The sequence below is a fragment of the Stylophora pistillata genome, chromosome 5 (genome assembly GCF_964205215.1).
Source record: "Stylophora pistillata chromosome 5, jaStyPist1.2, whole genome shotgun sequence".
In the NCBI taxonomy this organism is placed as follows: Eukaryota; Metazoa; Cnidaria; class Anthozoa; order Scleractinia; family Pocilloporidae; genus Stylophora; species Stylophora pistillata.
Window position 1 is genome coordinate 33,969,793 of NC_142523.1, and position 22,107 is coordinate 33,991,899.

At 37.4% G+C, this 22,107-nt stretch overlaps 1 protein-coding gene across 1 annotated transcript in view; it reads right to left on the reverse strand.

Moving 5' to 3' along the window:
• LOC148731590 (hemicentin-1-like) overlaps nt 1-22,107 on the reverse strand; it is a 57,222-nt gene continuing 35,115 nt past the window's right edge. Inside the window, exons 3-10 of the mRNA XM_088761924.1 lie at nt 6,706-7,009; nt 6,163-6,353; nt 4,668-4,979; nt 3,134-3,286; nt 2,792-2,959; nt 2,211-2,251; nt 1,423-1,527; nt 1-539 (exon numbers count right to left, since the gene is read on the reverse strand). Coding sequence (XP_088618050.1) covers nt 1,465-1,527; nt 2,211-2,251; nt 2,792-2,959; nt 3,134-3,286; nt 4,668-4,979; nt 6,163-6,353; nt 6,706-7,009 — 1,232 coding nt within the window. The 3' untranslated portion in view covers nt 1-539; nt 1,423-1,464. The remainder of the gene's footprint in view (nt 540-1,422; nt 1,528-2,210; nt 2,252-2,791; nt 2,960-3,133; nt 3,287-4,667; nt 4,980-6,162; nt 6,354-6,705; nt 7,010-22,107) is intronic.

Genomic DNA, 22,107 nt, shown 5'->3' on the forward strand with positions numbered 1-22,107 from the left:
TGGTGTTTACCATTTGTTTTATTAACATAACATTGAAACATTGTAACAAGAGTTCCTTTTTATTTAAAAAGTCTTACGTGATCAGAAGAAACAAGCGCGCGCGGAAAAATAGTCTTAGCATTTGCTCAAGTCAGCAGCATACACCCACGGGCAAATAGTAGATGATGAATTAACCAATCAGAGCGCGCGCTTTGCTTTAGTTATGTTATCAATGAAAATGGAAAAATCAATCGACGAAACTTCTAAATATGTCTCTTACGACTTGTTCCGATACCAGTGATGAAAAAGAATAAACTTTCGACAGCACTAACATAACAGCTTTCACAAAAACAGTATTTTCAAATGAAATTGCAGTTTCTGTGCTATCGTTAAGCCCTATTAGAAAAGCAACAAAAATGACTGGGATTTGCCACACACGTACAGTGCGAGTAACCATTCTAAGCAACAGGGGCTCTCCCACTTTACGCGAGCGCACTCGCCCTCTTGTGCCAATTCCGTAGTCTGTGGAGCTATAACTAAAATCCATTCGACCGTCAACCCTAGGAAACACAAAACGTTTGTATGTAAGACTGAGAAATTAATACTTGTATCATCATAGTGTACGATACACACAATGGGGTGAGCAGCGGAGAAGGCAATAAATGCAATGATATCATTTACTTAAAGTCTACAAGTCTTTTTAAAAAACATAAGCCATCTTATGTCAAAAGCCCTCTGTACATAACTCTATCAAAACAATATGTACCACAGAATTTAAGCTTTATGTAGCTTAATGTATTGAGAGAATTTAACTGTACATACAAAAATCATGGTAATCGTACTTTTCAGCTGTTTATACACAGCATCAGTGAACAAATAGGAAAGAGGTGAAAAAATAAAATATAAATTAATGGCCTGCATACACTGATAGAGATGAGATCTACAGACAACTTAATGGTACAATAGTCTCTCCTATGGGTGCTGAGTAAAATTTATTTAAAATATAGAACTTATTTATAAAGAAGCTACATACTAAGAGAGAATTTATAGTACTGCATGTGGGTCATATGCCCACGAAAGATCTTTTTGATTTATGATTTTTCTTCAGCATTGTTGCCCATATTTAATATCTAATATATATTTCAAGAATTTAAAACCCACTATAGGATTTGTTTTTCATTTTGAACATCTAAATTCAATTCTCCCCACTTACAATGGGTGTTTCATCAATTGATACCTACAGTGTACATGGACTAGTTGATATTTTACTTTCTTCTTTTACATGTAATTTATCGCTTGCTCATGAACTGATCAATTAGATTAAACAGAAACTAACTACGTTTTCTAGTACAACTACATGACTTGTATATTCTGTATAAAAAATGGAAATGAAATGTGTAAAGAGGGCCTATTGAATCATACATGTTCATTACTGTTTCAAACCTTTTTCTTAGTCCTTCTTTCTCTTTTCAGCAATGAGGATGATTAAGAAAAGAACAAAGGCTTCAACAACGATACCAATAAAAGGCCATAAAGGGCCCAATGGATCTGTTAAAACAAAACAAAAAAGCAAACAATAAAACAACATGATAACATTGACAGGTCAAACCATATGTTGAACAAAACCTACGAGAGGTTGAGTGATTCTTTAGGACTGATACTGTACTATAACTTGCAATCACATGATATGTTGTGCTAAGAAATGCCATCATTCAATTATATTTTGAATCAAATGAAAGCAACTGGCATTTCAAGAATCATAATGCTGATAATAATCAAAATAACCAAAATAGTATTAATATAGACACTGATAATTGTAGTGTTATGGATAATGCTCAAAATGATGACAATGATAATTATTATAATAATAAATAATGGTAACATGACCAAGTAGATTCCAATTGGGTCTGACTAATCGTACCAGTGGTTAACGAAGTCAGACAAAAATGGAGAAGGAGTCTGATTTGTCAGTCACAGCTGAAAAGTAAAGCTGTAAGTACAAGCATGGTTGTTGCTATGGTTATTGTGATAAATTCTGTAATTGGTGGATATATAAGCAGAGTGGACGTAGTATGATTGGCTGCTTTGGCTGTCTGATTACAGCCAACTGTCTGATTTCACTGCAAAGGAATGATAAGTGAAGAATAAAGCATAAAATGCACTAATCCCATTTAAGGAAATTGCAATGACTATGATCACACTAATAATAATGATAATAATAACAACATTACCTGTGTGCTACTACATGTAAATGCAGCTGAGAGTGATAATTCTAAGGAAAATTAAACATAAATGTACATGTAAACCATTTGCTACCTCAAGAAATGAATAGATATTCTAGTCTTCTCGGATAAGGACGAATAAACCGTAGGCCCTGTCTCCTGCAGGGTTAGGGGTAGGAGACGTTAATTTACCCCGCACAAGATAACTGTGTGGTGGATGTTCTCCCCTGGGATGGGATGGGTGGCATGTATTTCTAGGGGGGCGTAATGAGCCTCAACGACCCGAGTTGAAATAAAGTTACCTGTAACTACTACCATGACATAATCCTTTCATCCCTAAAGATGACTTTAGCATCTACATATAGAATGTAATTTCTCCATGCTTACAAGACCACCTTGAATCAAACATCAAGGTGACGAGAATTAAGGAAATGATCACCAACTAAAGAGTTTCTTGATTTTTCGACAAATTCTCCTCCTCAGTAAAAGAGGAAATATATAGAGAAGAGAATGAAGAATCTAGATGTTGTCGGTGTTGGGGTACAAAGTGTTAAGCAAGTAAACTGATGAAAGTACACGTAGAGCCTCACCTCTGACGCCAAGAATGAATGGCTGGCATTTGTCTTCTACATTTTGGGAGCAGTTTGAAGAAAGACAACAGTAATAAAATCCACGATCAGTATAATCCACTCCAGATAGAGTCAGAATTGATGTGCCAAATGCATCCTGATGAATCTTGTAGTGTCCACCTGATCCATCTAGGTAAAGTGAGTCAAATTCATTTCCTCAAGAACAGATCATTTCTCTGTCTGTCTCTACTTGATCACAAAATAAGTAAAGATAATGAACAACTTATGATGACTAATCCTCAAAGATTGTGCTGAACTGTTTTAATAGGGACCCTTGATGAAATGAGCATCTTTAAAACTTACTTATGCAAGCCTGAACACTGTCTTCGTTCAGCTTCTTCACCTTCCATTCTACCTCCAAAGGAAATCTTTTCGCAGCACACTCAAACGACACTTTGCTTCCTTTAGAAGCCTTCTCCTTAATGTCTTCCTTCGGCTTGGGAAGCCAAGGTACAACTGGAATAAACCAATGACCAGCTATTACACTCGAATTGTCCAGGTAATTAACGGCAAGACATACATGTACATTTAATAATAATAATAATAATTTAATATTTATATTGCGCAAATTAACATGCGGATATGATCAAATGCGCATCATAACACTTTCCGGGTGACTTTGGCCTGACTGCGTCAGCAGTTTACAAACAACCAAAGGAAATTTATTTGAAGATGCCCCCTCCCCCCCCACCAATCCCCAGTAAAAAGGACAGATCACATCACAGTAATCTCGTGAGTGCTTTCTTTAACGCCCCTTGCTTAACCAAATTAACTAATTAATAGATTCAGGAGACGGGACCTACGGTTTATTCGTCCTTATCCGAGAAGACTAGAATGTCTATCTATTTCTTGATATCATAGAAAGGTAGCACATTCTCCTCAGTTTTTTTAAGACCTTGAGTGTTGGTCCGGCCGGGGCTCGAACCAGCATTTACCCTGGTTTACAAGGAAAAAATGGTAAATACAGATCGACATGCCGTCTATGCACAGTACATGTAATGTAAAAATTGGGCCATTGAAATTTCACCGGGACACTGTGCTGGGTAGCCTTAAAATTTTGTGATCTCTAAAGCTGAATGAACCTTCCCAGGTATGCTGTACCAAGGAAAATGTCTCACTCGACCAAATGCTTTCCCTTCAATTCCCAGAAGTGGCTGCAATGTAACCTCTCCATACAAATTTAAAACTCAGTCTATTCAGCCAACAACTGAAGCAAGATGTTTTTTCCTTCTCATGACAAGAGTTAAACAACAAATATTCTGGGATCACTAGGTTCATACAAAGCAATTTATCAGTTTAAAGGTGTTAGCTATGATGTAATTATAACAAATTTTCTAAACTAGCTATGATGAGAGATTTACATTTCTAATCAGATAATCAGATGCTGATACAGGTATATTTAGAAATAAATTAAATCATAAAACTGTTTTCATCATGGGTACTTTACTTTCTATTTAATAATGGTATGGCTGTTGGCAGTCAGGGTACTTTAATTTTTGTTTAATAATGGTATGGCTTTTAACAAGCAGGGTATTACAGAGTTGACTGGATGCTTATCAGCCCAAGCAGATTCTTAGTGGCCATACAAAATGTACAATGCAGCGCTTTTACCCCTTTAAACTCCCGTGAGTGATTAAGACAGAACTTTCTCTTCACAGTCTCAAATGAATACAAAATCACACTGACAAGTCATGAGAAGAAAGAAAAATATCAATAAGGGGATTATTAGTTGATCCAATACTAAATTCACCGAAGTAACAGCTAGCAGAAGAATTGAATGGCAGACAGTAACAAGAATTACTTATGAGGTCTTGCTGCAATAGTTCATTGTACTTACTCTTAAAGACTGTGTAATCTGTAACGTTGTACTCCATAGTATGCCTCAGCTTTACTTCCAAAAGGCAGGTGTAGTATCCCCCTTGTTGAACATCAACCTTTGTAAGCTTTAGTGGGGCTAAAAAGCCCTGTTGCACATCTGGATCTGGATTCCGCACACTCTCCAACAACTTCCCATCTTTAAACCAGGAAATCCTCTTCAGTGGGGTGCTGTTTTCATTTCCTCTTCTAGTTAGGTTGCAGAATATTATAATGCCATCATCTGGATTAAGAACACTGGAAACTGAGACTTTCACTGTTGGAATTTCATTTCCTGAAATGCAAGAATGTGTAAACCATTACATGAAGATTGTAGTGGCCGACACAAGCGAAGCAAAATTTCGACAACTATGAGTTTCGCAAATGAAGACACACTATGAAGCGGGGATATATTTTACGGTCAAGCCTTGAATCGTTTTATTTAACGTAGTCGTGGTATCCAAGTACTTATCATAAACTGAAATATGAATTTATAAGGAAGAAGCTCAGCTAAATGCGAATAGACAAACCAACATTCCGAAGATTCCAATATAAAGGCAAGATGCAAAGCTAGCTAAAAACTCAAACAAACTCACAAACGAACTATATATGAGCTAAAGGAAAGGAACATTAGCACTCACATAACACTCCCGCTTGTAAGAATTGAACCAAAACAAACTTCAATATAAGGTAGGTATTCGGAAGCGAAACGGGAAATCCAAACAGACACTTTTACTCTAACACAGAAAACTGTAGTCTTACGGTAAATATGACAACAACCATTAAACAAACCGCCAAATGATAAACTAAAAACTTCAACTACTCTCCTCTAAAAATCACACACGTCAATGTTAAAAAAGGGTCCGTGTGATTTGCTTACGATATTACTTCGTAATCTCAAAGCACGCACACACGAGTCGCGCGTGCACAAGTTTGTCAACGTCTTCTTAACAGTAGGCAAAAGGCGTGGCAGCCGTTACAAAGATGAAGATTATTGGCCAAAAGCTCAAGCATCAGGTGGATAGATTTTTCTGTTAACAAATACAATTTGTTTCCTAGTTGGAATGGAGATGGCTTATAGAAATATTTTGCTGCAAGAGGATTTTTATAAAAAGGTACTTTACCATTTAAGATGAGGGCATAACTTTTTGATGATCACTCACCCTACATGTAAATTGCACATTCAAAGTGAAAAATAACAGGAACTTTGACTCTGAACAATGGCAAGTAACCACACTACAACTTAACAGCTCATCCTATTCTCAGTGGTTTAAAGGAGATAGCAGTAGTGTTTTTCCCCTCAATAAGATGCCAGTCTTCAGAAAAGTTACCCCCATCCCTTGCATTTCCTTCTGTTTTCTGACAGTTTATTTTTACTCAATTCTATACTATGTGGATAGACACGACATACATAATAGACTTATTTATGCTGTGAGAGTACAAAGTAGTGAAACTTCATCTGAAATGCAAAGACTTACTTGTAGAAACGCTAACACTAAAGCCATGCCTCTTTGGTGAGCTTACACTTTTCGCAAAAGCATGGCATTCATAGCTTCCAAGATCCTGAATTGTTACATTCTCCAAAGTCATGGTAGTGTACAATTTAATGTTTCCTCCTACAACGAAAGCAATTAACTTGTTTGCGGGAGGAGAAGAATATGGCTTTGTACTGTACAGATTATAGAGGGGGAGGGGAGGGGGAGGGGAGGGGGAGGGGAGGGGGAGGGGAGGGGGAGGGGAGGGGGAGGGGAGGGGGAGGGGAGGGAAAGTGGAGGGAAGGGGAGGGGAGGGGAGGGGGTCCTGATCCCATTCCAGGCACAAATTGATAAAAAATTATCATGGCATCAAGTATCCAAGAAAGGAAAAGTTCAAATCTCTCATGTTATATGTGCGAGGTTTCAGGAAAATCTTGATGTTCTGACAAACTTAAGGAAATAAAATTCATGGGTGACATATGATTCAGGAGGGAAATCATGACTCAGCCTCGTTCACACTATTTATGACGATTTTAAGAATCCTGCTTTGGGAGTAAAGTCTGAGATCCAGAGGTTGTTTTGTTTTGTTTTGTTTTGTTTTCTAGAGCCAGATACATCATCTGTAATACAAAGATATACTCACTTATATTCTCTGTTCTTTGATTAAACAAAAATCTATCCCCCTCTAACTTTCTGTATCGGTTAAGATCATCTCTCTTATAAAACTCTATTCTATCTGGTTGAAGTTTACCAGATGCATCAAATGCAATGCAAGTAACGCTTGCTGAGGTGTACTCTAGTGGGTAGATATTCTCTGGGAAAGGTTGTATAACTCCAAATGGTGGTTCCCCTGGAAAAGAAGAAAAAAAAAAGAAAAAGAAAAAATGTACACTTACATCTATTAAACTGCAGGAACTGCACATACATGTATACTTGTATCTAGAAATGAGAAACTGGCGTGCTTTTCTGCATGGGACCGGACAGATGTTAATTTGAAGCTGTAATAGATTTTTGCCCATACTGTACCTTACGAAGCTGTAACGCACAATGTAACTATACCTAAGCTATCTCTAATTGATATATAAAAAGTTGAAAGCCAAAGTGCACGAGTAGATCACTCTAAATAATTCACACTGCTTTTTGTTCGAAGTTTGAATAACGCGCATAAAAATTTCTAGATCATTCCGTTATCAGGTATTGTTATTTAGTAACTGCCCAAACACGGATCCAAAAACAGCAACATCGCAAGTTGTGTCATTTTCAATTTTTTTAAAAATCGTCCCGCCACACTGAAACCATGTATTTTAATCCATCATGACATGAAAAGTTTGAGCAAGACTATAGCAACGCTTTGACAAAAAAAATATTGCGATCTCAGAATTCCAGCTCAGCAAAAAAATGTGATTTTCAAATTAGTATATCTTAAAGTCTATGTAAGGGCGTCAAAATTCTTAGCGCATAAAAACAGTCTTCAATTTCACAAATACGACCTCAAACATCTTTCACTTCCAAATTCATGTATGCGATCTCAAGGCCAACGAGCTACTGAAATTTCGTAGAACAAACAACACAATTACGTATGTGGTGATAGCACTCAGTAACACTTCTAGATTTTTTCGATCAGTTCATCCTAAACTTTTAAAACTTTAAAATCAACATATAAGATTCAAGACACCACCTTCCATTTGTAACCACAAAAAAAAAAAAAAAAAAAAAAACTGCGAGGTTTTCGCCAGAGAAAGCTCGTAATTTGCATCGAAAGATCGAAATTTATTCCTACATTACGACAGTTATACGCTCACAAGGCTTTAAAGAAAATTAAAAAACAATGCTAACATGAGATCGCAAATCATCTAGACGAAAGCTTCGGTTTTCTTCAAAGGTTTCAACCGACGGTGAGGTGAATGTACTGATTTAACTTCACCAACACATCCACTGTGCTGAAAGTAATTTTTCTCCATTAACAGGACATACGTCCTTTCAAATCTTTATTTTGGTCGGACATCTTATCAATTTGACCGGAGATTAATTAGCATTATTATACATTGTAGTCACCATCTATCTTCTCACAGGCTAAACGCCTACAGTTAATTCTGGGAAACAGCGCAACCTACAGATTATTCGCTAATCTGTACAGACAGATTAGTGAATAATCTGTAGGTTTCGCGCGCAATACGTGATTTCAGGTGGAGCAATGTCAAGTTCACGGACACCGAAGTAAGAATGGCTTCTCGATTCGCTTCATCGACCCAGCGAGAAATTGAGAAATGACTTGAAGATAAAGATTCGGAAAATACTAAAAGAATGTATAATGAAACAATTATTGGATTCGGTTTTTGTGATATCCGGGATAATCAAGGTCTCGGTTACTGTTATCAGGCTCAGGGTTCGGCCTCAGCTGATAACACTTACCTCGACCTTGATTATTCCGGATATCACCAAAACTTAATTAGAATTATTTAGCATGATGAAATTCAAGTTAGAATAATAATTTTCAGGAACTGCAATCAATTTTTTTTTATTTCATTATCAGCCATGATCATGAACACTTCACTATGCAGTTTCTCTTCATGATACTGCACGGAAACTCTCCACTGAAGTATTTTTCTCGTTCGATATCAGTACTTTATAGTAAACTGATATGCCGGGAAAATATAAAAGCAATGTCTTAAGTCCTGTTTCCTTATTTGGTTATAAATAAACCTATGCAAGCCCTGAAGGTCACGCCAGAAATAGTGGATCAATTGCAGCGTAGCACAAGTCACAACGACCCTCTGGAGACACTAAAAACTACAATTCTGACCGGATGGCCAATGCAGAGAGATCAAGTACCAATTATGATCCGGGAGTAATGGTCTTACCGCGACGAACTATCAGTACACAGTGGTGTTCTTTTCAAAGGCTCGAGTGCAGTCATCCCCGGCTAAATTACTGAGACCTGAAGTCAAATCCAGAACTCTTTCCAGTCAGTTAGGAGTAGAAGCTTGCCTGCGTAAAGTTAGAGACACTGTACTCTAGCCTGGTATGAAGGCAAAAGGGAGTAACCAAATCAAACAATGTTCAATTTGCAACGAATTTCAAGCTAAAAATCAGAAGCTTTTAATGCAAAGCCATGAACTTCCTAACCGCCCGTGGAGTTGAGTAGTTGCTGACCAGTTCAGATTTCATGACAAAGAATACATAGTGCTGGTTGACTACTACTCAGATTTCATGGAAGTACAAAAATTGGAGGAAAACACTTCCAGTTCCGTGATTGAATTCTTTTAAGGAACAGTTCAGCCGACACGGCATACCAGGCACACTAACTACTGACAACACTACTCAGTTTACAAGCCATGAGTTCCATCAGTTTTCAGTCCATTAGGAGTTCACTCACGTATTGTCTTCCCCGCATCATCGCAGATCCAACGGAAAGGCAGAGTCTGCTGTGAAAATTGTCAAGTCTTTGTTCAGAAAACCTCTCAACGACAACAAAGACCCGTAGTTAGCGCTATCGAACCAACACAACACACCAACAGAGCCCCTCGAAAGTAGCCCTGCACAGAGATTGATGTCTAGACGCAGCAGAACCTTACTGCCTACAACTTCTAACCTACTGTACCCCAAGATTTCAGAAAATGTTGATGCAGAGCTTAAATTGAAAACGCAAAAGGCTACGTGGTATCATGACCGCACATCGCGCGCCCTACCAGAATTACAAGTTGGGCAAGACGTCAGAGTGGCACCTCTTCAGAGGAATCAAAGGTGGAAAACCGGCACCTGTATTGAAAAGCTATCAGACAGGTCCTATGTAGTAAAAGCTAGTTCAGACAATCAAATATTCCGTCGAAATCGGGAATTTCTCAAGCCAGCTGCACAACCAGCAGCAGAACAGCACAAACTAGTTGCAAGCAGTGACAGCCAGCTTTCAAAGAGTGTGAATTAGCCTTCAAAGCAAGATTTCAATTCAGCTAATCATGAACCGAAGCCATATTGACACCACAAAGTGTTCCATTGAAGAGAACTCGTACCAGAGTTGTAAAGCCACCCTCGAGGTTCAGAGACCTTGTTGAGTAGTTTATCGTATGAAAATTGACTTCAGCTCAAGCGAACTCGAAGTCTTCATCAGTTAGAAAAACTGACTATTGGACAGTAACTTTAATAAGGACTTTCGACTTTCAGTCCTGTATGAAGTTCCATTTGTTTTGTTTTGTCCTATTTTTTAAAATCTTGTTTTAGTCATCTCCTTTTCAGTTTGAACACATTTCATTTATGTTCATATGTTTACTTTTGGAAGTTAGCTTACCCCAAAAGAAGGGAGATGTTACGATAAGTTGTCCTACATCACTTGTCACGTTACGTATTTCCTTATTTGGTTATGAATAAACCGGTCCGAATGGTTTATTCATTATTATTTTAACCTTTTTCACTTGTGAAAACAAGACGTAAATTCGAGCAACTTAAATGTTAATGAATAAACACTTGGCGACGCGCTGTCTGGCTGGTCAAGACTTTATTTCCTCACGAAATATTCATTACAGGTGTTGGCGACCTGAAATTCAGCTTTTAATTTCGCAAACAGTTTGAAAAAAAATCCTTTCCCCGAAAATATTTTGTCCAGTCTAAGTTCATCCTTTATTAAATATACTTTTACGAGTTGCTAAAGCAGACTATAATTTATTCATCGCTAGTTCAACTTTACGTGCAGATTATTATCTCCTGTTCATGTCATTCGAGCACACCTTGTTTTACATCAAACGTTTTCAGAGTTGACCAAACACGCAAAAACTTAATAAAATCGCTTGGGTTTTTCTTCGCCTTCACAATTAAAAAAAGGTCCGTTATCTTGAAAGAACACAAAGTGACAGCCAATATTTGCAACGTGACTGATCGACGAAAAGCGTTTGTTTTGTTTTTCTTGCGCATTCATCTGGCATCTGCTTAAAGGCAATTAATACTATTGAAATTATTACGTAGTCATTAAATAAAACTTGTTTTATAAATGATTTGAACAGGCCACTAGCTAACATTAAACTTATAAGTCATTTTTTGACCAGCCTTTGCCGTTGTAAAGGGCATTACCGTGCGAGACTCGAGGGTACATATATCAAATGCTAACAGCATTTTGTGATGCACGCAATGCATTAAAGGGCGATTTATTTGCAATACCCTTGCTTTATGAGTTACCTTTCCAATATAGCTCAAACAATCTGTGTCGGTGAAATGTTTGGACATCATGTCCGATCATAATGTGAAATTGGCCGGACAAATTCAAAATTTTGTCGGTCAATGTCCGATGACCGACTGTTATTTCCAGCTCTGCATTCAGTAAACCGGCATGTTTTTGTCGCTTTCCTCCCAAGTTTCATTTACACAATGAGATTTGTTTCGGAAGCTCTCGCATGACAAGTAAAGATTCTTCGTAGCTACCACTATATTATTATAGGGCTCTTAATACACATTTACCCTTACCTTGAGCCTTCACTGTTGCAAAAATAGTGAGAAAAAGAGGAATAATCTTTTCTAATACGGCCATGGTGTTCGTCGCACCTAAATCTATCTTTCAGCTTTTCATTAACCTTGGCACCAGGTGAAACTCCCGGCAGACTTGAAATTGAGGCTGTTTGACGCAACAGCCCTGTGCGGGAGTGTGTTGTCGTCTGAGTGCTAAATATGTATATGCGCTCGTTGGAAATACGAATACTTTATTCTAGAAACGTGAATCTTTAAATTGCACTGATGTAGTCGCGATAAAACCCATCGAGATAAGTCTTTTCTTTTGTAAGGAGGAAAAGATCTCGCCCAAGAAAACTCACAAACTTTTGATTCAAAGTAAAGGAAATGTTAACAGAAGCGTCGAAATTTAACTGACATGTATAAAGTGAAATAGAGTCTGGATATCCATGTTGAACGTACCCTACGGAGAGTACCCTCGAGCTTGGGGTGATGATCATAAAATGTCGTTAATTTACAAATCGTAATATTTGAGACCTTTCGTTACCAGCAATTTATCAAGATGACGTGATAGCAAGCTCGCGCAAGCCCTGCGTTTTCCTAATATGGCATATGAAGTCCATTGCAACACCAGGTCGTCATGACTACATGTTTTTTTTTTCAGAATCCGACTGCGTTTTGAGCGAATCGGGCTGGGAGATTTTCCTCTCTGATTTTTTCGAAGTTATTTAAAATCAAGGAGAGTAACAAAGAGTGTTGACCGAAAATGGCTTCAATTCAAGAAGGTTGGTGGAATTTTGTACTGTTATTGCCGATTTTTTTCTTTTTTAAGTTAATTTGTTTGCCGAAAGAAAACTTTTTTTCTCCTCATTAATTGCGCGTTTGGTTTTTATTTCTCAGGAGAGATCCAGGCTACTAAAGAACAGGTAAATTTAACATTTGTGCAGTTTGTCGTGAAAAGCTGAATTATCATTTCCTACAGCTTTTTTTTTAGATAAGGTTCAAGCACGTCAGTTTCTTGTAATTCTAGTGCGCTTGCATGCAGAAACGTGTATTGCGTGTTCCAAGCACATCCGTATCGAATAGCAGCTGTGGTCTTTTGTTTCCTGTCACGAATCACTAGCGGTGGTTAAAGATTGTAATCGGATTATATTCGGTCATTTTCGTGTGGAACAAGATAAAGAAGTCAACGTTAAGGAAATAAGTGTCGTGCACAAGTCTTAGATCACGAATTAAGAAACAATGATGAATGTTTGACAGTTTAGGTTTGTGGTCGGATGTACGTATCTAGGGCGTTTACTTGTGACTGCAATAAAACTAAACTCTTTATATAATTGTTTCCAATTTCTACGGTATCTTTTAAAAGGATGAAACCTTCAATAAGTGTTAAAGGCATTTCGGCGCTTGGCGTTAGAGCATTGCGAATATTTTACCAACTGTATTTGATTATTATGTCTTGTTTTAACTCACTAGTAATTTTATTGCATTTAATTTGTATGACAACTGTACGTATTTTTTAGCTTATAAAGTAGTAAACTGATGCATGGCTTATAACCCCAATAATATTGTAGTAATGAAATCTCTTTAGTTTGTTGTGGTAATGAAACTTCTTTAGCTTGCAATGTGTAGTATTTACTTATTTATTACTAATACCCGCCAAGACTAGCTAATGCTATATGCGGGTTGTGTAAATTTGCTTTTAATGTTCTATAAAATAATAATAAACAAGCATACAAACAAACTACAGCATGCTCTAATATTTAACAATTATTCGCCGAAGGCGAGGTGAATATCGTCGAATAATCCTCGAGACAAAGTCGAGGGGATTATTGGACAATATTCACCGAACCTGAGGCGCATAATTGTTTTAGTATAATTTCAGAACTGAGCAACAGAGAAATTTCTAAAATCATAACATTTTAGTAACATTTATCAACATTTTATTTTAACATTTTATATAAGCCGCGTGGAGCGGTTTATATAGCGTCATATAAGGAACCGTTCGACCAATCAGAGTGCTGCAAACTCTGTGCTCAGCTCTGAGATTATACTAAAATTTTTTTAATACAAGGATCTAACAAAAACTGCTGAAGACCAGAAAAAGCAAATCGAAAATCTTCAACATCAAATTGCGTGTGTATAGGCTTAACCTAAGTTAAAGTAATGTACAAAGTAGTACTGGAGATCGGTTTTTGCAAAAACTTAAAATTCTGAGACGTCCTCGGAAGTGTTCGGGTGTCTCCTGATATAATATGGTCTTTGACTGAGGTGCATTACATAGCGCAAGAGATAGGGTTGCATCAGAACTTCTCGGGATATCAGAATTTTTTGGAACATCCTCGGAAGTCTTCGGGTATCTTTGGATATGATTAGGTCCCTTAAGATAAATCTCACGCTTTTGCGGCCAGTTTGAATAAACAGTAGATTTTATTCCGCGGTTTCTCCTAATTTTTTTAATTTGCCTCAATCATTGGACAATGATAACTCTTTCAAACTACAATTTAGTTTTCAGAAGAGACTTAAATGCATACTTGTTTTGAAATTAGATCAGTGTTTAAGGTTTTTCGTCTCCTTTGATGCAAGACGTGGTATCTAAACATTTCTTCTTTCCACTGCAGGGCTTCAAAAGTAGCTTTGGCAGAACAAGAACTCACCACTTTTGAACTTGATAAGAAAGTTATTCGGCAAGCTCGGTGAGTGTCAAGTTTAATAAAACAATATAGTTTATGTGCGTGGACATACCTATGTTCTAGGCCCAACTCAGATTCATTTCAAATTTAGGCTCAAGAACAAAAACTTTATCACCAATATTCAGTATCATCAAGGAGGGCGAGTAGAAAAAAAATACTTAAAAAAAGAAGACAAAAAAACAGTCTGATCAATCACACGAGCGAGCGGGTTAAACTATATTTAGAGGATTGTGAAAGTGTAGTGCGATCATCCGGGAGAGTGTAGTCATGGGAACGACTGTTGTCGGTGGTGGTGACTGACGTCTCGACAACCTGTGCGGAAGTGATCATCAGATTCAAGTGAATAGTTGTTGTCAGTAGAATGTTGTTAGTCCAGTTTATGTAAAATGTCGCTCAGTTTTTCCGTGATGTTATTGGCTGTAAGACTCACGTGGCTTAAAGCTTTGAGATACTGCGGATATTCGTTTAAAAAAAAAATTTTATAGTACTTTTGCTAAGGTTGGGCTATAGTGCACTGATATGTTTTCTTCTGCTGTCTTGAAAAGTACTGAAATGGCGAAATTTTGGCCAAGCATTTAAAAAGAGAAGTATCAACTTCGCTACTACGATAGTGTTCCTTTTTCGTTCTCTGAATTTACTAAGACTTATTTTCCTCTTTCCCAGTTGAAAGAAACGAGGGAATCAGAAGAATGGATGAATAAAAAGTGAGAAAGCTTTTAAGGATTCGTAGTTATCTGCGTTCTGTGTTACCTTCATGTCGCAGCTCGAAGTTTGGATAAGGTTATCTACTGGATAATTTTGTTACGGCTTGCATCTGTGGGTATACGTTAACTACCCTTTGAACAACAGGGCCCAGATCTTTCTTTATTTGTTTTCTAGATATTTTACTTGAGGATTCTCCAGGTAAAAAAAAAAAAAACAAAAAATTATACAGATGACCTTCATGACTCGAGTTCGTACCCAATGATGATGCTCCATCTAAGATGAATTCAGCCTCAGATGCAATGGATGTTGCGTGAAGTTTTTGTCGTTTATTCTCAGTCGGCAATGGTAATGTTGTCAGGCTACAGAAATTTTCAGTCAAAATCCTTGTTCGCAAGAATTATCTCGAAATTGTCTGTCGAACACTCGCCTTACACCGCCTTACATTCTCCTTACACCGCCTCCCGGTTAGCTCAATGGATAGACCGCTGGACTGTTGTGCGGGAGGTCGAGGGTTCGAGCCCCTGCCAGACCGACACTCAGGGTCTTAAAATAATTGAGAAGAATTTGCTACCTTTCAATAATATCAAGAAATGGTCAGATTTTCTAGTTTTCTCGGATAGGGACGAACAAATGGAGGTCCCGTCTCCTGCAGGATTGGGGTAGGAGACGTTAATTTCCCACACACGAGATTACTGTGTGATGGATGTCCTCCCCTAGGGTGGGATGGGTGGGAGGGTGGACTAGCACGTATAGCTTGTATCTTCATTTCTAGCCCCTCCCCACTGCAAACTAATGCAGTGAAAATGGAGTAAATTAAATTAACACTCCATTTTTAGTTTAATAATCTGTACTGTAAGCAGTTTAATAATCTGTGTTTAAGAAAGACCGAGAGAATCTGCTTGCGATGAGTACGATGTTTAAAGTTGTACAGAAAGAAAGCAGCATAGTAAACCAAACTTTACGTGTAAGTTGCGGAATGTAACACTTTTATTGGTCAGTTGAATTTGGTGTCAGAATAGTAAAGCCCAGCCCTTCCTCAAACAACACGGCTTGCGGATTTGTAAACCTGCTGGTGTTCAGTGAAATTTCGGTGCGCATGCGTCGCTTAGATCCCTATATTTTGCACTTTGTTTTAAAGGTTCAAGAATGGTGGACTGAGCTCAGCCAGGGCAGTTGAATCAATCCCAATCAATTCCTTAAGAAAGAAGCATCAACAGAACATGTATTGGAAAGGAAAATTAGAGGAAATTTGAAGTTCGCGAAAATAAAAATGTATATGAAATCGTTCCCCTTGCTATTAGTACATGTGCATTATGATTTATTGCTTGTTGTTGTTCTATTTCTTCAGGAAGATAGAAAAAAAATGGATCGGTAGGTGTTCTATTATTAAAATCCTCTCTTGATTTGTAATACTGAATAAGGTTTAACAAATGTCACCCACTATTACTTACGCTCTCGATATTACGTTGAACGGAAAAAGAAAACGAGCCTATTTTGACTGGGAACCTCAAAAAACAAAACCAAAACGTTGAGTCCTTGGATCTCTAGCTTAAGAATGACTGCCTCGTATTTCTCCTTACAATATCACCCCCGAATTAAGCATTAACGTCACAGGAATATAGGAAATGGTCACCATTTGGAGAAGCTCTTGCAATCAATTTTTGAGCAAATTCTCCTTGTCAGAGTATTAAAAAATGAATAGAAAACAGTATGGAGAATATGTATTCTGATGTTATGGTATAAAAGGTTAACAAGGCTATTCAGAGCCAAGGTGAATATCACTGGGTAGCCTAGCCTTCATTTTATAAACATGCGCAGTAACATGTTTGACAATCTCAAACATTTGATCTAAGAAGTTCAACCGGTTTTTCTTTTCTGATTTCCTCTTTCAAATACAAAAGAAGCCGAGCTAAAATGTGCAATCTCAATAATTGTTAACAATTATTCCACGAGCACGCGTTGGATATGAGATGATAGATAGCCAACAAACGCAAGTGGAATAATTGTTTTATTAAAAACGCTACATTAAATGATTAAATTTTATTACATTTTTAGCTCCCTTTCATTTTTAAGCTTATGCGTACGCTTACCATATCGTAGTTTATGGTATATTGGCTACTCTACCATAATGGCTAAGCCAATGAAAAGTCTTGAACTGCATTATCCAATGATCCAGTTTTTAATTATTAGAAATATCTATAACTTTTGAGGTCATCAGCCTCGAATTCCACACTTATGGCAAGCGAAAGAAGTTTAAAATCTGAGAAAGATCAACGGTTCAAAACACATTTAAGCGTAGTTTTTATCTCTGGGATGAAGATGACTAAACATCATAACAAATCAAGTGAATTTAATTAATAGTTGTCAGTAAAACAATTGATATAGCCTGCAGGGTGCAGCTATTTAGAGACGTGATTTATGTGTTTGGTGTCGAAGTCAGATTAGCTTTCGCTTTCGTGTTCATCAGGTGCCTTTTTGATCACGGAGAGCAGCCTCTATTCTTTATCGCAAAATAAGTACTACTATCTTGCCATGAGGTGTCTGAAAGTTTGACAACGGTAAGATTACTTTATTTCAGTTACACCTAAGGATAACCAAAACTACAACTGCTTTCAAGCGAGGTTAAATTAGTTTAAATTAGACCAAAAAACTTTCCATCCTAAGATGGATGTGATACTCGCTTTAAAAGATTTGACGACTGTTTGGAGAAGAAAGATTAGCCAGCTCAGCAACAACGTGAAGTTGCACCACGCTTTCTTGTTCCATCCTTATAATATCGTTTTGTGCAAATGTAAGTGATGCTATGTTGATACGCTTCACGATTTTATGACAAGATTTACTGAGTGTATCAACTTATCGTATGAACTCGAATGGCTATGGAAGATAATTCTGATAAAGGCTTGAATAGACTGCGAAAAGTATATTTTCTTTGCCGATAATAATCAAAGTCCTGTCCCCGTTCCGATTTCAAATTTTGCAACTATTATGATCCACCTCAGTTGTAATCCTTGAGTGATCACAAGCGAGTTTGTTTCAAGTCTCATCAAGTGAACGAAGCGAACTGCAGCAAAAGATATTTTCATTCGCGCTTACATCAAGCTGATCTAATCTGCGGTTATCGTGCCAATTTTGCGATCTGTTACTATTCATGTCTTCAGACAACGAGAAGAACGTCCGTATTCTCCTTGCGTCGGTTTTTTTTCTTACTTATTCTCTTTCCGATTGCCTTACGCACGCATTTTTTGTTTTGTTTCAGTGTTTGTATTTGTGTATGTTTGACAAACCACTGGCATCGATTTCATGTGAATCACCTTTGGAGGTAACTATCACTTAATGATAATGAAAATAATAACTTTTTTATTTTACTTATATAGCGCATTACGGTGCAGTGTACAATACTCTTTCGGGATGGTATAATAGCAAATAATGCTTAAGGAATTTTAAAATAATGTGAAAAAGGGAGGGAGTAAGCTCCCTCTTACCCTTGGGTAAGCTGGGTAAGTTGTGTAAGCTCCATCATACCCTCCTTCTCACTTTTTACGTTAAGTAAGGTTAACGCACTCAAATTAACGAAGAATTTTCCAGACGAGAGAACTTTGAAAAATAATTAAGATTAACGTTTCAAGGCACATCCTAGTGTTGTTTTGCGGCGGGCAGATGATGGACAAAGAATCAAACCAAAGCAAATTCAATAGTTGTCAAAAAACAGTTGACATTAAACTTGCAGGGTTCAGCTATTTAGGGAGGTAGATAATTTGTTTTGCCTCAAGGCCAAAGAAGTTTTCGCTTTCGAGTTCATCGAGTGTTTTGTTGACTAGTTTTTGGTGACTGAAAGGAGCCTAAATTCTTTATCGCCTTTGATAAATCACCATGCACCTCACGAGAAGTTTCCAAAACTTGACAGCAATAAGTACCTTAATTTCACTTTTATTAAAGTTATGAGAAGCAGATAAAACTCTTTTCAAACGAAAAATACTTCCTAGAGTTCCTATATTGGAGGAGAAGGAGCTTCATGAGACCGTAACAAGATGAAATTTGACCGTGATCTCTTCCATCTTTCTTAGCACAAACTCCCATAAATCAGTAAACTATTTTCTGTTAATCGATGTAACCACAAAAGCCTGCCTCATTACTTCAGCAAAACAAAAGCAGTTCAGATGGCCCGTTGATATAACGTCATAATCATTTGATCAACGCTTTACAAGTATTGTGCGGCCTTCCACATAAAATCTCTCTAAGTGTCTTTTAAATTTATTTATGGTCTTCTAGATATATAAGTCTCCTCTGAAGTTAGCCGCGAATTGTTGACACTTATGTAGAGCGAAAGGAGTTATAAAGATAATTTTGATTAATGGGTCAAAGCACATCAAAAGTGTCATTTTGCAGCGCCAGATTATGGACGAAAAACCGCAACAAAGCGGTTTTCTGTCCAAAAATTTGCATAGTACCTGCAGGGTGCCGGCTGCTATTTAGGGACGTGATTAATGTGGATTGCGACAAATCTAGATTAGCTTTCGCTTGTGAGTTCCTGAAGTGTTTTGTTGACTTGAGAAAGGAGCCTATATTATCTATGGCAGATGAAGTATTACAACCTCACTAAAATGTTTCTTAAACTTTGACAACGTTAAGTAAACTTTGATTCACTTACCTAAACGTTAAGTGCAGCAGATACAACTTGTTTCAAACGAACAAGGCAGAAAACTTGATCCTTGAATCATCACGGGTTACCCAAGCCGAGAAAAGAAAGTAAATAAATTTGCGAATTCTCGCAAAAGAAACCTCAAGGAACAGTAAACTGCAGAACATAGTCGTGGTAACACTAGATGCAAAAGGCGTACAACAGCTGCTTTCGCTAGTAGGAATCCAGAGTGTCAAACGGCGTAGGAATTTTCTAATGTCCGTTAAATAAACGGGTCAAAGCACTTCAAGTCTATTATTTGGCGGTAGGGCCCAAGGGACCAAAAATCATAACAAACTATACACAAAACTTAAGTTAAAAATAAAAGAAAAAAGTAGCAAAAAATATTGCAACGATAAGTGAATCGTTCGGGCTCTCGGTGCGGGTCCCCTCGCATTTCATCCACGCCGATAACAAGCTACTCGTGTCAGTTTTGCGTGTTGTTATTATCCATGTATCCAGACTACGAAGAAAACTTTCATGTTTTCTTTGCGTCCGTTGTCTTTTCTGCTTTTTCTTTCCAGTCTCTCTTTTCAATTGCCTTTGGCACGCATTCTGTTTTTTTCAGTGTTTCTATCTGCGAAGTTTTGACAAACCACTATAAATCGCATTTGGAGGTAACTATCACTTAATAATAATGACGACAATAACTTTATCATTTTACTTATATAGCGCATTACGGTGGGTCTAATGAATACCGATACTCTTTCGGACTGGCCATGGCATAGAAGAAAATATTACTTGAAGAATTGTAATTAAAGGTGAAACAGGGAAGGAAGGGAGAGGAATGGGGTTGAATCACTATCAGTAGTCGTTTAGACTATTGTAATGGACTTTTGTATGGCCTTCCTAAGTCGCAAATAGCCAAATTCAACGTGTGCAGAATGCTGCGGCTAGACTTGTACTGAGTTTAAGTAAGTATTTGCATATTTCTCCTGCGCTTTGTCAACTTCACTGGTTACCAGTACAACATCGTGTTCATTTTAAGATCATAAATTTAACATTTAAAGCTATTCATGGATGGGCACCTAGGTATATCATTGAATTAATTAACATCAAACCTAGGTCTTTATATAATCTTAGATCAAATCAAAGTTTATTACTTGACCTTTGTAAGGGAATCATGCTTGCCACGTTGGGGGACAGATCATTCTCTGCTGCTGCCCCGTGCTTTTGGAATGCTCTGCCAGCTGAATTACGTTATATTCAATCATTTTCCATTTTAAAATGTAAGCTGAAAACTTATTTATTTCGTGCAGCTTTCTCAAAGTACCCTGTCTGACAATTATTTTTATTAGTACTACTAATTAAGTTTCTTATTAAGATCCTTATTCCTAATTAAGATCCTTATTATAGATATTCCATATCATTCTTATTTTTAACATACATTGTTAATATTAATGTAGATGTAATTAGTTTTATAAATTTGAATTTACTGTAGTATTCCAAGTTGTTAAGCGCTGTTGATCATTGAATGAAAATAGCGCTCTAGAAGTTATTAAGTTATTATATCATTATGAATAAGCTGCATCTTTTCCTCCTATCTTAGTTGTTTACTCTAAGTAAGGTTATCGCACTCACGTTAGCGAAGAATCTTCCAGACTTTTGTAGAGCGAAAAAAGTTTGAAAAATTATTAAGATTAACGGATCACGGTACATACTAGTGTTATTTTGATGCTGTAGAGTGCATTTGCTATGAAAAGATGGGATGATTACTTGGAGAGAAGGAGCTTCATGAGACCGTAAGAAGATAAAATTTGTTAGTGATTTCATCCATCTTCCCTGGCACAAATTCCCATAGATAAATGAAAATGGTATCTATGTTACTTAATACGCTTTGCAATTTCCTTATCTGATATTCTGAGTGTATCAACTCAACGAATGAACACACGAAAGAAAACTGCTACAAATTTATCAAAGCTGAAGAATTTATGGCGGAAGATACAGCTCTATTCCATAGTTATGGACCTCCTGCGGCGCATTAGCGTCACTTCAAGAGTTCTCGCAGCGCACTAACGGAAATTTTTTTACTGAATTTTTTCTTTTTTGACTCGCACGACGGACTTTGTGGAGGAAAAGGAAAGAGGGAAATTTATTTTAACTAGGATTGTTGAGGCTGATTAGGCATATTAGCAATACATGCTAATATGCCGAGCAAACTAAATAAGAGCATAAAAATCCCCACCGTCATGAGGCAAACTAGTGGGCTATTTACAGAGTGCAGCCGAGGAGTTGAACCAGGGGCAACCGAGAACAAATCCAGTGAGTGGCAGGGTGGAGGACTTGAACCTGGGACACCGGATTACAAGTCCAGCACGCTAACCACTCGGCCATGCCGCCTTCACGGGGGCCTACCACTCGGCCGAAAAGGGGGGACCTCTCGTAGTCTAGATAGCTGCCTCCGTTGTCGAAAAGAGTAATGATTTTTAAAATTCATTAAAC